General features: G+C 31.1%; 1 protein-coding gene across 2 annotated transcripts in view; it reads left to right on the top strand.

Moving 5' to 3' along the window:
* Positions 1 to 15,419, top strand: part of LOC140452768 (protein VAC14 homolog) — a 77,380-nt gene that overhangs the window by 8,468 nt on the left and 53,493 nt on the right. For both annotated transcript variants that reach the window (XM_072547105.1, XM_072547098.1), the window contains exons 2-3: positions 5,851 to 6,001; positions 10,898 to 11,128. In XM_072547105.1, coding sequence (XP_072403206.1) covers positions 5,851 to 6,001; positions 10,898 to 11,128 — 382 coding nt within the window. The remainder of the gene's footprint in view (positions 1 to 5,850; positions 6,002 to 10,897; positions 11,129 to 15,419) is intronic.

The raw sequence follows: 15,419 nt of genomic DNA, 5'->3' as shown, positions 1-15,419 counted from the left end.
TTAAGTAATCATGTAAGGAAAAAAAGTAAATATGGCATTATAATTGTCTATTTGTCTAATTTATAAAATTCTTAAAGTTTTCAAAAACCGTAGACATGGTGAAATTTTTGCTATGAACAAAACCAACTAATTTTTCTAAAGCCGGACCTGATTTTTTTTTCTAGTTTGAGTAAATCAGTTGATTAGGAAGTAGTAGTATAATGTTTGACCAAAATATGAAACACATCAAACTTACTGTTCAAAAGTTATAATGAATAGAAATTTCAGTCAAAATTTACAACTCACCCTGTATATTATTAAACAGTGGGAGCAGACACTTTTTAATGGTCATTTGTTATTGCCCATAGGGGCCTCCATACGAGGTGGGGGTATGTAAAGTTCCTCATGACTCAGCCTGTATAAAGTTAATAATTTCATTATACCAAATATACTTTATTTTGTTCGAATTGTTAATGTATGTAATGTATTTATCCCAGCAGTTTCCAAACTAATCTTTCTGTGGTCCACCAATTTTTGTGTTTATCCTTCATGATCCACTAATTTTTTTTGTATACCCTGGTGTATATGTATACAAGAAAATATATTTAAATATTTAATATAGTTTTATATATTTTGATAAAAAATCATCAGCTCAAACAAAAATTTTACAAAATAAAAATCAAATACTTTAATAATGAGAAGTAGCAGTAGTTTCTGGTTAACTAAAACTTCACATTTGGAAGAAAAGATGTTAATTCTATCCTCAACTCCGGTTAGACTTCCAAACGGTTCCTATATTTATTTTTGAGGAAAACCTGTGTTGAAAACCCTACCTCACACTTATAGGTCATAACAAAAGGAATAATTATAAACATTATCGCTTTTTCTTCTAAAACTGGGTACTCCTGGCGACAAGACAGCTAAAAATCTATCAGTGGTATTTTGTCAAATATGTTTTTGAGTGCCCTATCACACGATACTTCAATTAATGAATCAATATCTAAATCCGGAAGTCCTGTCTCAGATTCTACGTCCATTGTACATGGATTCCTTATCCATGCTTTGTTTTTGTGGATGGGGGGGGGGATGGGGGGGGGAATATTCCTTCAGATTAGCCTTCAGTCCTAGCAGGTGTTCTTTTAAAACCTCTGAAATCTCATCCGGCAATATACTCTTTTGTAGTTCTATTAGCTTATTAATTTCCTGCTTTCGCGCGATGTGCCACACATTAAGTTTTTTTTGCAGCTTCCACCTTATCTATTACTTTAAATATCGATACATTGTTACCTTGTAATGTCATATTTAAATTGTCCAAGAAGTCAAAAATATTACAAAGATAGGCTATCTTGATTAACCAATTGACATCACAAAAACTGTCTTTAAATTGAAATATTGCATCCATAGCCGTTGGTGGATGTAGTTCTAAGAATATTGAAATTTTTTCCTTCAATTCAATAAGTTGCACATTGAATTGAATAGAAACATCCTTTGCACAAAGCTGAGAATACTCTTGAGTTCAGTGGGCGAGATTTTATGAAATTTATAAATTTTTCAAACTCTTGCATAGATTCGATTAAAAGTAGTGGCAATTTTTGACAGTTATTGCCTCTCTGTGGATGCTACAATGCACCCAAACACATTCTGGTGCTACGGCTTTGATCCATGGAAAAAGTCCAGTACGAGCGCCTACTATTGCCGTGCTCTATCGATACTTAGTCCCACACATTTATTCCATTCAATTCTATTGTCATTAGTGTAGCTATCAATCAGATTAAATATTTTTCGTGAATAGTATTTTCAAAACATATTAGATTAACATTATCTGAAATGTCTGTATTTTCATTAACGCGCAAGGAAAAATAGTTAAACTCCTTTAAATGACCTATAATAGTCTTTTCAATATTATCTGCAATCTCCACAATCCTACGCTTCACTGTGTTATTTGATAGAGCCAGCGAATTCATTTGTTTTCCTGCTTTTTTGAAGCATAACAAATAACACATAACGGTTTGTCATCAGTACCGTTTATAAAACCAAACTGTCATACAGGGTGAAATTTTTTCAGTGAACAAAAAGAACTAATTTTTAAAAACTGGACCTGATTTTTTCCAGTTTGAATCAGGTCCGGTTTATTTATTAAATGTTAAATTAAATGTTTGTTCAAAATAATTTAATTTTTGTAAGAAAAGTTACATTTTTTTATATTGTTAGTTCACTTTGTTTATACTTTTAATTTATAGCCAAATTTATTTTTTTAATTAAAAATTAAGTAATCATGTAAGGAAAAAAAGTAAATATGGCATTATAATTGTCTATTTGTCTAATTTATAAAATTCTTAAAGTTTTCAAAAACCGTAGACATGGTGAAATTTTTGCTATGAACAAAACCAACTAATTTTTCTAAAGCCGGACCTGATTTTTTTTTCTAGTTTGAGTAAATCAGTTGATTAGGAAGTAGTAGTATAATGTTTGACCAAAATATGAAACACATCAAACTTACTGTTCAAAAGTTATAATGAATAGAAATTTCAGTCAAAATTTACAACTCACCCTGTATATTATTAAACAGTGGGAGCAGACACTTTTTAATGGTCATTTGTTATTGCCCATAGGGGCCTCCATACGAGGTGGGGGTATGTAAAGTTCCTCATGACTCAGCCTGTATAAAGTTAATAATTTCATTATACCAAATATACTTTATTTTGTTCGAATTGATAATGTATGTAATGTATTTATCCCAGCAGTTTCCAAACTAATCTTTCTGTGGTCCACCAATTTTTGTGTTTATCCTTCATGATCCACTAATTTTTTTTGTATACCCTGGTGTATATGTATACAAGAAAACATATTTAAATATTTAATATAGTTTTATATATTTTGATAAAAAATCATCAGCTCAAACAAAAATTTTACAAAATAAAAATCAAATACTTTAATAATGAGAAGTAGCAGTAGTTTCTGGTTAACTAAAACTTCACATTTGGAAGAAAAGATGTTAATTCTATCCTCAACTCCGGTTCGACTTCCAAACGGTTCCTATATTTATTTTTGAGGAAAACCTGTGTTGAAAACCCTACCTCACACTTATAGGTCATAACAAAAGGAATAATTATAAACATTATCGCTTTTTCTTCTAAAACTGGGTACTCCTGGCGACAAGACAGCTAAAAATCTATCAGTGGTATTTTGTCAAATATGTTTTTGAGTGCCCTATCACACGATACTTCAATTAATGAATCAATATCTAAATCCGGAAGTCCTGTCTCAGATTCTACGTCCATTGTACATGGATTCCTTATCCATGCTTTGTTTTTGTGGATGGGGGGGGATGGGGGGGGGGGGGAATATTCCTTCAGATTAGCCTTCAGTCCTAGCAGGTGTTCTTTTAAAACCTCTGAAATCTCATCCGGCAATATACTCTTTTGTAGTTCTATTAGCTTATTAATTTCCTGCTTTCGCGCGATGTGCCACACATTAAGTTTTTTTTGCAGCTTCCACCTTATCTATTACTTTAAATATCGATACATTGTTACCTTGTAATGTCATATTTAAATTGTCCAAGAAGTCAAAAATATTACAAAGATAGGCTATCTTGATTAACCAATTCACATCACAAAAACTGTCTTTAAATTGAAATATTGCATCCATAGCCGTTGGTGGATGTAGTTCTAAGAATATTGAAATTTTTTCCTTCAATTCAATAAGTTGCACATTGAATTGAATAGAAACATCCTTTGCACAAAGCTGAGAATACTCTTGAGTTCAGTGGGCGAGATTTTATGAAATTTATAAATTTTTCACACTCTTGCATAGATTCGATTAAAAGTAGTGGCAATTTTTGACAGTTATTGCCTCTCTGTGGATGCTACAATGCACCCAAACACATTCTGGTGCTACGGCTTTGATCCATGGAAAAAGTCCAGTACGAGCGCCTACTATTGCCGTGCTCTATCGATACTTAGTCCCACACATTTATTCCATTCAATTCTATTGTCATTAGTGTAGCTATCAATCAGATTAAATATTTTTCGTGAATAGTATTTTCAAAACATATTAGATTAACATTATCTGAAATGTCTGTATTTTCATTAACGCGCAAGGAAAAATAGTTAAACTCCTTTAAATGACCTATAATAGTCTTTTCAATATTATCTGCAATCTCCACAATCCTACGCTTCACTGTGTTATTTGATAGAGCCAGCGAATTCATTTGTTTTCCTGCTTTTTTGAAGCATAACAAATAACACATAACGGTTTGTCATCAGTACCGTTTATAAAACCAAACTGTAACTAATCTTCATAATATTGTCGGGTCCAGGACTCCTTCTTCTATACTGTGACAGTTGTAGACTGCGCATCGAGCGGCCGTTTGTAATTACCACTCGTACCTTCCTCTAGATGAACATTACTCGAGTGTCTATTATTATTGTCGCTTTTTGAACTTGCACCCGTCTGCAGATCACTCGACGGTCTGTTTGTGCAAGTCTTAGAACTTGTACTTTGTTTTATTACAAATTTATCCATCGTCAAATTCAACGTAATCAATATGCACGAAAAATACGCGCTTTCTGGCTTGACACTAATCTTAAACTGAATGGAATAAGAGAAGCAGCGGAGCAGCGAACGGAAATTTCTAATTTTGTGGATGTGGTAAAATAAAAGCGGTGCCGTCAGTCAGAGCGCGGACTTAAAAAGCATGATGTGAAACGGCGAGGCGAGGCGACCCGGCATCTTGCTTTTGTGGCCCGGTACCGGGTCGCGACTCAGCATTTGGGAAACGCTGATTTATCCAATTTAAATAGGTTCGTCATGGTCCACCTTGGGTCAATCAGTCAAAGAAAACAGTGGCACAACTTGCATATATTTTTTTTCATATTTTTTATTTTTATTTGTATATGAATTTCATTTACTAAAATAAATAATTTTTGTTTATTAAGTGTATTTTGTATTACTGCTTCTAGACATATATAGAATTGAGTTAAATAACCCGCTTTGTCCCCTTTTTTTTGAAGGAATACATAATCTACAATAATATAATTAACCTTTAAAAAATAGTGAATATAGACTTTATTTTGTTATGATAGTTAATGTATGTATTTATCCAATTTAAATAGGTTCGTCATGGTCCATCTTGGGTCAATCAGTCAAAGAAAAATAGTGAATCTAGACGAAAATCTAGATGAAAATATAAAAAATTTTATTTTACTATGCTACATTCATCATCATCTCTGTGGATGCAAGCAACAGCAACACGGATAGCCTCTTGTCACTTGGTCTTTACATAATATTATTATTATATTACATTCTTTCTTATCTTATTCAAATGGGATAATTATTCCAGTCTTGTCATTACATATATTTTGCTTTTTTCACAAAAGTTTCAAATCTATTTTTATCAAAATGTTTTCAAAATCTTTGCTTATTGCTGTTTAATCTTGGTTAACGAGATCCATCTCTGTCTTGGCTTTTCCTTCTGCCTGGTTCCACTTGGCTCTTCCATCAGTACCTTTTGCATTATTTATTCTTTATATGTGTCCTATCTTACTTTCGTTCTGTTCACTTGCCAGAATCCAGGTTTACTCAATACCCATCCCGATTTCATAATATTCGATGATAAAAGCATTTGTTTGCAGTGAAATTTTTGCTGTTATGTCATTATCTTTATTCTTATATATAGGACAAATCACTGTGGTTTTTCACAGTTCTGGTGTTAGTTGTATATCCCATATTAATCGTATTAGAATCAATATTTCTGTCGAGATTCTCTGGCGTTCATATTTCCCCCATCTGTTGGTCTAGATACATTTACACCTCCTCTTTTAACATGTTAATTTAAAATATTCTGTTCATAATTTCTAATTATTTTTTAAGGATGGTTAAAGAATTTGCTGCTGTAAATAATACTGGGCAAATAAAAAAGATCTTAAAAGTTTTGGGACAAGATTTTTCACTATCACAAAATCCCCATGGAAGAAAAGGAGGTTTAATAGGACTAGCAGCTATATCTATAGCTTTAGGAAGAGTAAGTATTTAAATTTCAAACATATAAGTTCTTTAAAATGAAGTTTCTTATTTAAAGTGATTTGAGTGTATTATATATTGTTATGATTCAAAAATATGCACAAAGTTTAAATGACAGAGAAAAGGAAGAATGACAAAAATTGTTATTTCTACATGTAAAAAAATAAGAGGATGGAGATGAATTGGTATGACGTGGATACAAATTATAAATTCCAATGCCAGTGCATTTCGGTGCATTCGTCGTCTGTTTATTTTGCAACTTTAGCGAACAATGAATTGGGCCGAATCCTAAATTCGATTTCCGATTTATGTTTTGGTTAGTAGATGTCGCTCAGGCGTCTGTTGGTAAATATTTTAAATATTTACTTTTATGAATTGGAAAAGTTTTAATTTTATTAGAGCGTACCATGAGGACGCGAAGAAGCAGAAATATGCATATCAGCTAATGGCTATAACGAAATTAACCGCCTATTTTATTTTTATTTTGCGTTTTACTCTAGTATGGATATTAGGAAATCGTTTTCACGAAGGGATTTCTGCCTAGACAAATTGGTATGACGTGAATACAAATTATAAATTCCATTTCGGTGCATTTGTCGTCTGTTTGTTTTACAATGTTAGAAAACACAGATTAGGGCAGAATCCTGAATTCGATTTCCATATATTATATTCTCGTTACTAGATTTTGCTCTAGCGTCTGTCGGTAAATATTTTAAATATTTACTTTTATGGATGAAAAAGGTTTTATTTCGTTAGAGCTTACCACGACGTCTCTTTACATGCACTCTTCCTTTACACGTTTCTGTTGCTTCCAGACCTGCTGCTGGCAGACGATATAGACATAGCTGTCTATATGATCTGCCATTTTTCTTGTATTTCCTACTTGATTGGGATGTCTAACCCGCTATCTGTTGCTTATCTTTAGTCTGTTTACTACCCGTTTCTCTTGATGGAGTTCTAATTTTTAATTTAGGCAGTTTTTAATTAGGACAAATATATACAAATAAATGGTGGTTACGTGTATGTACTGGAGATTGGCATTAAAGAAATTGGCGAGGGGTTGTCTTATCTGATAATTAAAATTCTCTACTTTTTAAGCCACATGTGTATGTAGTGGTATGTAGTCAGGGGCGTAACAGATAAATAACATTGTAGACTAAACTAAAATAATAAGATGTAATATTATTGTAATACATAATAAGATATATGATGTTACCAACTGCGTTACAACATTGGAATATAATATTGCTTAATAACTTACTGTATAATAAAGTCATGATACAGGAAATTTTCTAAAAGATACCGTATTATACTAAAACAATTTTTAATTGAAGGTGATTACTTGGCAACATCGTACCTAACGAAGCTCTTAACGATAACTTTTCAACGAAATCATATTCCACTTATCAATTTTGCAGAGGCGTACCAAAAAAAAAATTAATTATTTATTTAAACACATAAGTTATTACGTAAAAATTAAATCTAAGACCAATATACTTATTTAAATTATCATGTGTCCTTTAACAGGTATCTTATAGATAGATTTGGAAAAAGCATATGACAGTGTACCGATCTCCCAACTATGGATAGAAATGGGTAACTTGAAAATAAACCCAATTCTTATTAACGCCACTCAAAAATATTACGAACAAAACTTTGCAAGAATTAAAATGGGACAAGAAATCACCTCTCCTTTTCAAACAACAAAGGGACTAAGACAAGGCTGCTGTCTGTCACCCACCTTATTTAAAATCTATTTGGACAGATCCTTAGTGAAATGGGTAAAAAAATGTAGAAATATGGGAATAACGGTGGAAGAAAACAAGCTATATACACTTTTCTTTGCGGATGACCAGGTAGTAATTGCCGAAGACAGCTACGATCTTAGCTATATGGTAAGAAAACTGCAAGAAGAATATGAGGTGGCAGGTCTAAACATGAATATGACAAAATGTGAATATCTCTCAGTGGGAACAGATGAAATATGTGACCTAGTCTTGGAAGACGACAAAATCAAAGGCGTGCAATCCTGCAAATATTTGGGGGTCATTTTCAACAAGAAGGGAATTAGCGCAGATGAAATCAGGAAAAGAATAAACAAGGGCAGAGCAGCGACCCGTGCATTAAACTCTCTTCTGTGGCAAAAAACAATTCGACCAGAAACCAAAAAACACATTTACGGTAGTATAGTCCAAAGTATTACACTTTACGGTTCGGAAGTATTGGACGTCACCAAAGCTAATAGAAACAAACTTATGACGACAGAAATGGATTATCTGAGACGAAGCTGCGGTAGATCGAAACTGGAGAGAGATAGAAACGAACAAATATGAAACGAAATGAAAATGGAGAGAAATATCAATGATGACATAGAAAGAAAACAATTAATCCGGTTCGGACATGTTAAAAGAATGCCAGAGTACAGATGGCCTAGGAGAGTACTGGAATGGATCCCTTCTGAAAGAAGAAAGAGAGGACGACCACGGAGAAGTTGCCGCAACGATATTGATGAAGCAATGGCGGCAAGAGACTTAGAAGAGGCAACTGCATATGACAGAAAAAGATGGAAATTCTGGGCGGAGAAGCGGCGACAGCCGTAATAAATCCGTTATTATATATATCTTATAGTTGTCTTACAAAATAAAGTAAAATTTAATTCTTATTAGAGAGTACCTAATACAGAACTTCAAAAAACAGAAAACTTTGGAAAATACCATTTTTTTCATTACACTAAAAAAATCTGAAATTTTAACATACGATCTCGTCATTACACATCATTCTCTATTTATAGAATTGCTGTGTGCTGTAAACATTATATTTGTTTTTTTTTTAACTTAATTTGAAAGCTAGCTTGTGTTTATTTGTTTATATAAGTGTAAAAATTTATTATGAAGTTCATATAAATTAAAATGAAGTAAGCTAAACTATCATCATGTGAATGCATTTATATAGTAGTGCATTTGTTTATTTTAGTAAATTCTCGAAATCTGAAATGAAGATGGCACTAACTACTAGAGAATTAATAGCTTTGTTAAAAGAACACTCAGATTGTGAGAATGCTGACTCTGAAGTTAAGAAGTGAAGAATTAATAAAATCGGTTATTGCAGGTATATATGAAATACAAGTGATTGGGAATTCTGACGATTCTGATTATGATATTCCTTTGAACCACAGATTGAACGTCCAAAGAAAAAACCAGGCAAAAATAGTAAATCCAAATGTGTCTTAAGTTATAACAACAGATACTCATTCGTGCTCAGTAGTAATTCAACATCAGTCTGATTGATATTTAGACAATATAAAAGCCAACCATGAAGGCAAATCATATATTGAAGTTTTTTCACTCTTTTTGATAAAAAAGTAATTGAGAGCATTCTATATTTTATAAATATTTATGCATCCCAGAATAACCGTCACGATTTTGAAATGAATAACATAGATTTAAAAAAAAATTATTAGCATATGTATATTATCTGGATTACACTCTGCTTCAAGTTGATATGCATTGGTCAAAGAAATGCACATTATAAGAGAAACCATTAAAAGAGAAACCGCTACATCAGTGTCAAACTTAGTAGGTACATGGACGTCAATCTAAATTTGCTTTACCAGATGAAACCAGATTCGACAATATTGGGCACATTACAAAAAGAGACGATAGTGTAAAAATGTAGGATGTGCAAAAGTAATACCATTTATTTATGTAAAAGGTGTAGAATGCATCTACACCCCGAATGTTTCGAAAATTTTCACCTTAAAATTTAATTTACATTTAAGATACAATATGTTCCTGTATTAAAAATTCTACTGTTTTCCTTGAAATTGAGAAAAAAAAATCTTTTTGGTTGTAAATTAGTCTTAATTTATGTGTTTTTAATCCAATCTAATAAATTAATTGTCAAATTTCTTTTTGTATATTGAGCGGCCGTTAATGGGTTAATAGTATATGGGTATAAGTCTATTTAATAAATATATTCCCAAGAAATAGAACACACTACGCCTATGCGCATATATAATCTGAAAGGATTAAACTAAAATATCATATTTCTCTTATTACCATTCTTTATAAAAACGTAAATATATATAGACCAGCAAAATATTAATAAATTTACCGATGTTTCAAACTATTCAATGAACTTGTCTCACTATACACTCGTGAATCGCAGCAATTTATGTTGTTACGGGGGCAAATTTATCTTACTTTTTCACTTATTTACTTGGGCGAAGCATACACAATAAAAATAACCCCGGTAAGAATTTACTGCTAAAATTTTACATGGTTGCCGCTACCGTTTAGTTCAATTTGTAGATTAGTCACCTTTAATTGAAAATTGTCCGACTATAACTTAACAAACTGTATCTTTTATGTATTGAAATGATTCTAATATTCATTTATAAGACCCGAAAATTTACCCGAAATATCTACAGTATTTATACATCGAATATTTTCGATTAGATGGCACTGATCTTTCTTTGTAATTTTAATAATGTGTTACATTTATACTCATATATTTCATCGATAACACAAAGCAGACAATGGAGCACAAAATAATATGCACATTACTATCATTGCTATCATCTTCTTTTCTTGTATCCCTACGTAATACCGGATTTCCTTCTCTCTCTCTTTTTTTAATAATTTAGGTGACAAATGGATTAGATAAATTGAGATGCCCCAAATTACTAATATTACATCCTTTATTTAAGAATATTTGTTAGTAGTATTTAAAATATATTCAAGGACATATACGAAGAATACGAATAATATATTTAAAATATAGTTTTCTTCAGGTACAATTGAATACCTTTCACATTTGGTTTTGAAAATTATGTTTTGTTACTTCGTAATACATATTTGGTGATGATTATAAATAAAATAAATTTGATATATTTTAGGATACAGAAATGTTTGCAGATGAATTAATCAAACCTATTTTGGGATGCATGGCAGATCAAGATCTACGTGTACGTTATTATGCTTGTGAATCATTGTATAATGTTGTAAAAGTATCTAGAGGAGCTGTCTTAAGGCATTTTTCTTCTATATTTAATTCTTTAAGTAAAATGGCCACCGATCCCGACCAAAATGTTAAAAATGCTTCCGAATTACTCGATCGTCTTCTTAAGGTGAGTATTTATAATAGAACAGTTTTGTTTAAATATAAATATCAATTAAATACAACTAATGTCAATTATTATGAGGTTGCTGCCGGTTGCCTGAATGACCTAATTGATGGAAAGCTATGAATCCATTCAGTGGCGTATCTGCAAGTGTTATTTAGTAGTAGTAGTAGTAGTACTTCTGCTCCTGTTTTATCGACACTATTAACTAAGCCAATGCTTTTAAATGGATCCTTTTAAAACAAACAAAAACTTTGCAAACCAGAAAAAAATATATAAATACCTTCTTTCAAGATTATATTTTAAGTTTTATTTTAATTAATGATTTTAGGCCTTTAAAATATTATTAAATTTAATAATATTAAAATATTATATTATTAAAATATTATATAAAAATGAAACTCCTTGACTATAGTAATATTATAACAATAAATTACTGCAAAAGAGAACAACAAAATAACGTGACAGTAGTCTGATAAACTGCATCAACTAGTTTGTAAATAAATTTAGTGAAGTAAAAATAAAAAAATTCACTTAATAAATATTTAGTGACCTTTAAATTGAACCACACTTCAATTTTAAACTTGCGAAGGAAGCATCCGAAAAAAAAAAATGGGAAAAGGTTAAGGTTTAGAGTACCATATAACACTGTATAATCAAGTTGAAATATATTTGGTACGTGGTACTGCAAAAATTGATCTTCGGTTGTTACACTATTAAACTGAATTATAATAGATAACTGGTGATTATTATTATTCCAATGTCATCTTAAATCAATATTTTAAATAAAATGTAATTTTATGAATACTAATCTTTTTATTACAAAAAAATAAATATTTCTTTCTTTAGTTCTATGTTGAAGATCAGAATATTCAACTCTTTTTGAAATAAAATAAAATGATGGATACATACATAATCTGGAATATGATAGTACTATTGGGCTTTTCATTTGATTTTCTTGACATGTTGATCTATTCTACAAACGATTTGAATAGCACTATTGGGATTTTCATTTGATTTTCTTGACACGTTGATATACTCCACAAACGATTTGAATACGGGTCTGTCTTTTTAAAAACTTGTACCATACTAGTTTCGATTAAAGCAAAATATAAAAATATAAATATTCGTAAAATGTAAATTGTTATACAGTGATGAGTGCCTTAAGAACCGGCAAAATAACGCAAAAGATAGAAAATATAATACGTTGTGAAATAAAAAGAGATGAAAGTAGTAGAGGTGGGAAATAATCGGTAGAAACCTATAATTAACATTATAAATCGATAGTCTCACACCTTTAGACGTTAGCTTCGAGCTAAATCACCTCGGCCATAATTATTATGTGTAACGTATGTGTGACGTATTTCCATTTTTTAATTTCACATAAAGTAAAAACTGATAGACCACAATAAAGCAAAAATGTGAATAAAATAATTTAATTAATAGTAATTATTTAATCTAAAGTTAGATTAAATAATTACTATTAATTAATAGTAAATTATTAACCAAGAATAATTTCTATTATGATGTGAGGAGTTTCATACACTCTTGTCACGGAATAATCACTATCCTTCGTGGATTAGTCTTAAGAATTCGACAAAGACGTCGCAGACGATTAGAGTTCAAAACCCACAAGTGGTTTTCTTTTTTTTTTTTTTAATAGTTTGAAATTATGCAGAGATCGTTTTGCTTTGAATCGTTAAACATTTGTCAGTCGTTACTAGTATTAGAAGTGTTTAAAGTTAAACACAAATATCTTATTGAAAAAAAAAGAATCGCCGTACTTTCGAAAATAAAGTAAAAATTCTTCAAAATTAAAAGAACGTTTAAAGAATGTTTAAATAAGTAAAAATTCTACAAAAATAAAAAAAATATTGTAAATAAACGTATTTACAATATGTTCAAATAAGCCTTCATTAGGAGCAGAACAATATCCCAAACTGTCACTGAAGAAATATAAAAGTTTGATGGATTAGAGTTCAAGTCACGATGTTCTCATGCAGGCGCTCAGGGTTCAAATCCCACATGAAGGTTTTACTTTTTTAAAAATTTGAAATTATGCAGACATTATATCGTTTTGCTTTAAATCACTAGACATTTATTTCAGTTTTTATTAGAAGTGTTTATAGTAAAACATGAAAATCTTATTGAAAAAACAATGTCGTGCTTTCGAAAATAAAGTAATAATTCTTCAAACATAAAAGAACGTTCTAAATAAATGTACTTCCAAAAATATTTAAATAGGTAGAAATTCTATAAAAATAAAAAAAAATTATTCTAATGAAATGTATTTACAATAAATGTTCGAATAAGCCTTCATTAGCAGCAGAACAATAACCCAATCTATTATAAAAGTTTCGTCTAACATTTGTTAATGTTTCTGGACTAATACCTCTCATTGAATCAGAGATCTTTTCTCTTAATTCTTGGAGAGAATTAGGCCTATCGTCTTCAATTCCATATAGCTTGGATTTGATATATCCCCACATAAAAAAATCAGAAGGTGCAAGATCAGGTGATCTTGCAGGCCCAAAAATATCTCCGTGGCCATTAATCAATCGATTAGAAAAAGTCGCACTGAGATATTCACTGACGATGCGAGAATTATGTCCGAGACAACCATCGTGTTGAAACCATATGGAATCGAAAGGTATTGGTAAATTACGAAGGGCTGGGACAATTTGATTTTGCAGAAGTTCCAAGTATTTCCGCCCAGTCAACATACCGTCTATAAAAAATGGACCAATGACATGATTCCCTATTATGCCTCCCCAAACATTTACTTTTCGAGGACGCTGGGTACGAGCGACATAAATCTGACGAGGATTTCCTCGAGACCAATACCGAGCATTCATTGAATTGTGACGGCCCTGCAATGAAAACGTACATTCATCGGTGAACAAAACGTTCTCTAAAAAATGTTCATCTTGATGTGACATTTCTATTGCAGTTTGACAAAATTCTAAACGTCTATATTGATCCCCAGGGAATTGTTCGTTGGATTTATGAAGTTTATAGGGACGGTATCCATGTCTTTTCAAAATTTTACCTACTCTAAATCTTGAAATTCTATATTGTTCTCCGAGACGAGATGTTGATTGGGTAGGATTTTGCTCAATACTTGCACAAATCAAAGTGTCCCTTAGTTCCAAATCTGGATTTACCTCCCTTCGTCTACGAACTCCTCTTGGAGTGAACACGGATCCATAAGTAAAAAAATTACGTATAATAGACTGAATTGTTGATCGTGCTGGAGCCGGCCTATTTGGAAACATATTTACAAATTGTTGTCTAATCATGTTGTCTGATAATCCATTCACATGCCAGACAACAATTTGCACTTTTTCCTCGACCGTTAAAACCATTTTCACGAATTGTTTTTTCAATAAAAAGTTTCTGTTTACCGTGCAAAAACACTTCTCGGTATGTTATTATTTTTGATGACTTGATGATTTGGTTAGCTGTAAAGTAGGCAGCTGTTCGCGCGCATCCATTACAATGTTGTTAATTGTTTTGAAAATCATTACCTGTACAGAGGAATTGATATTAACACTGAGAATTTAGTGATGGATTTGGCATTAAACAGTCTTAACCGGATTATTTTGCAATCACAACTGAAGACTGTAAAACTGAAATTGAATTATTTTGTATTTCTATTTTTTAACATTGGAATAAGAATAAATTGTAAATAATGAGTTTTTCGAAAACTTTTTACCTAATATGTATCATATTTTCTATTATTTTTTGATTGACAAAAACAAAAATTTTATCCTTGGTGTGAATTGAACCTCCAATCTTCTTGTCACTAGACCACGTCTCTAACTATTACGCCAATTCCACACACAATTGTTTTAGAATAGAACATACCTACCTTTAGTTTAATCAAATATTTCAGTTAAGTTATTTTTATTATTAAATAAACTTAAAAATTAATAATTTAAAATCGCTAATAATTAATGTTTTTTACTATAATATATCTTAATTTATTCAATCATGTATTCTAACATCAGAAATTATTAAAATAAAGTATTTTCGAGGTCATCCGTATAATTATGACTGAAGTGAAATAGCCACGTCAAGAACTAGCTTTATCTCATACTATCTCGCAACTTAATCTGTCTTCTATCCTTTCCGCTATTTTGCCGGGTGGTAAGACACTCATCACTGTATATGTTGCTTTAATTAACGTATATGATAGTTTAATTTCCACTTACAGAATTATCGTTATGAATGCGTTACTATTTGGTTAGCACAGAAATTATAAATATTTATGAATATATTACTGAAATATAACTAT

This window comes from Diabrotica undecimpunctata, chromosome 1 (assembly GCF_040954645.1).
Source record: "Diabrotica undecimpunctata isolate CICGRU chromosome 1, icDiaUnde3, whole genome shotgun sequence".
In the NCBI taxonomy this organism is placed as follows: Eukaryota; Metazoa; Arthropoda; class Insecta; order Coleoptera; family Chrysomelidae; genus Diabrotica; species Diabrotica undecimpunctata.
Note: the sequence above shows the minus strand (reverse complement) of the source record. Positions and strands in the feature narration are given on the sequence as shown.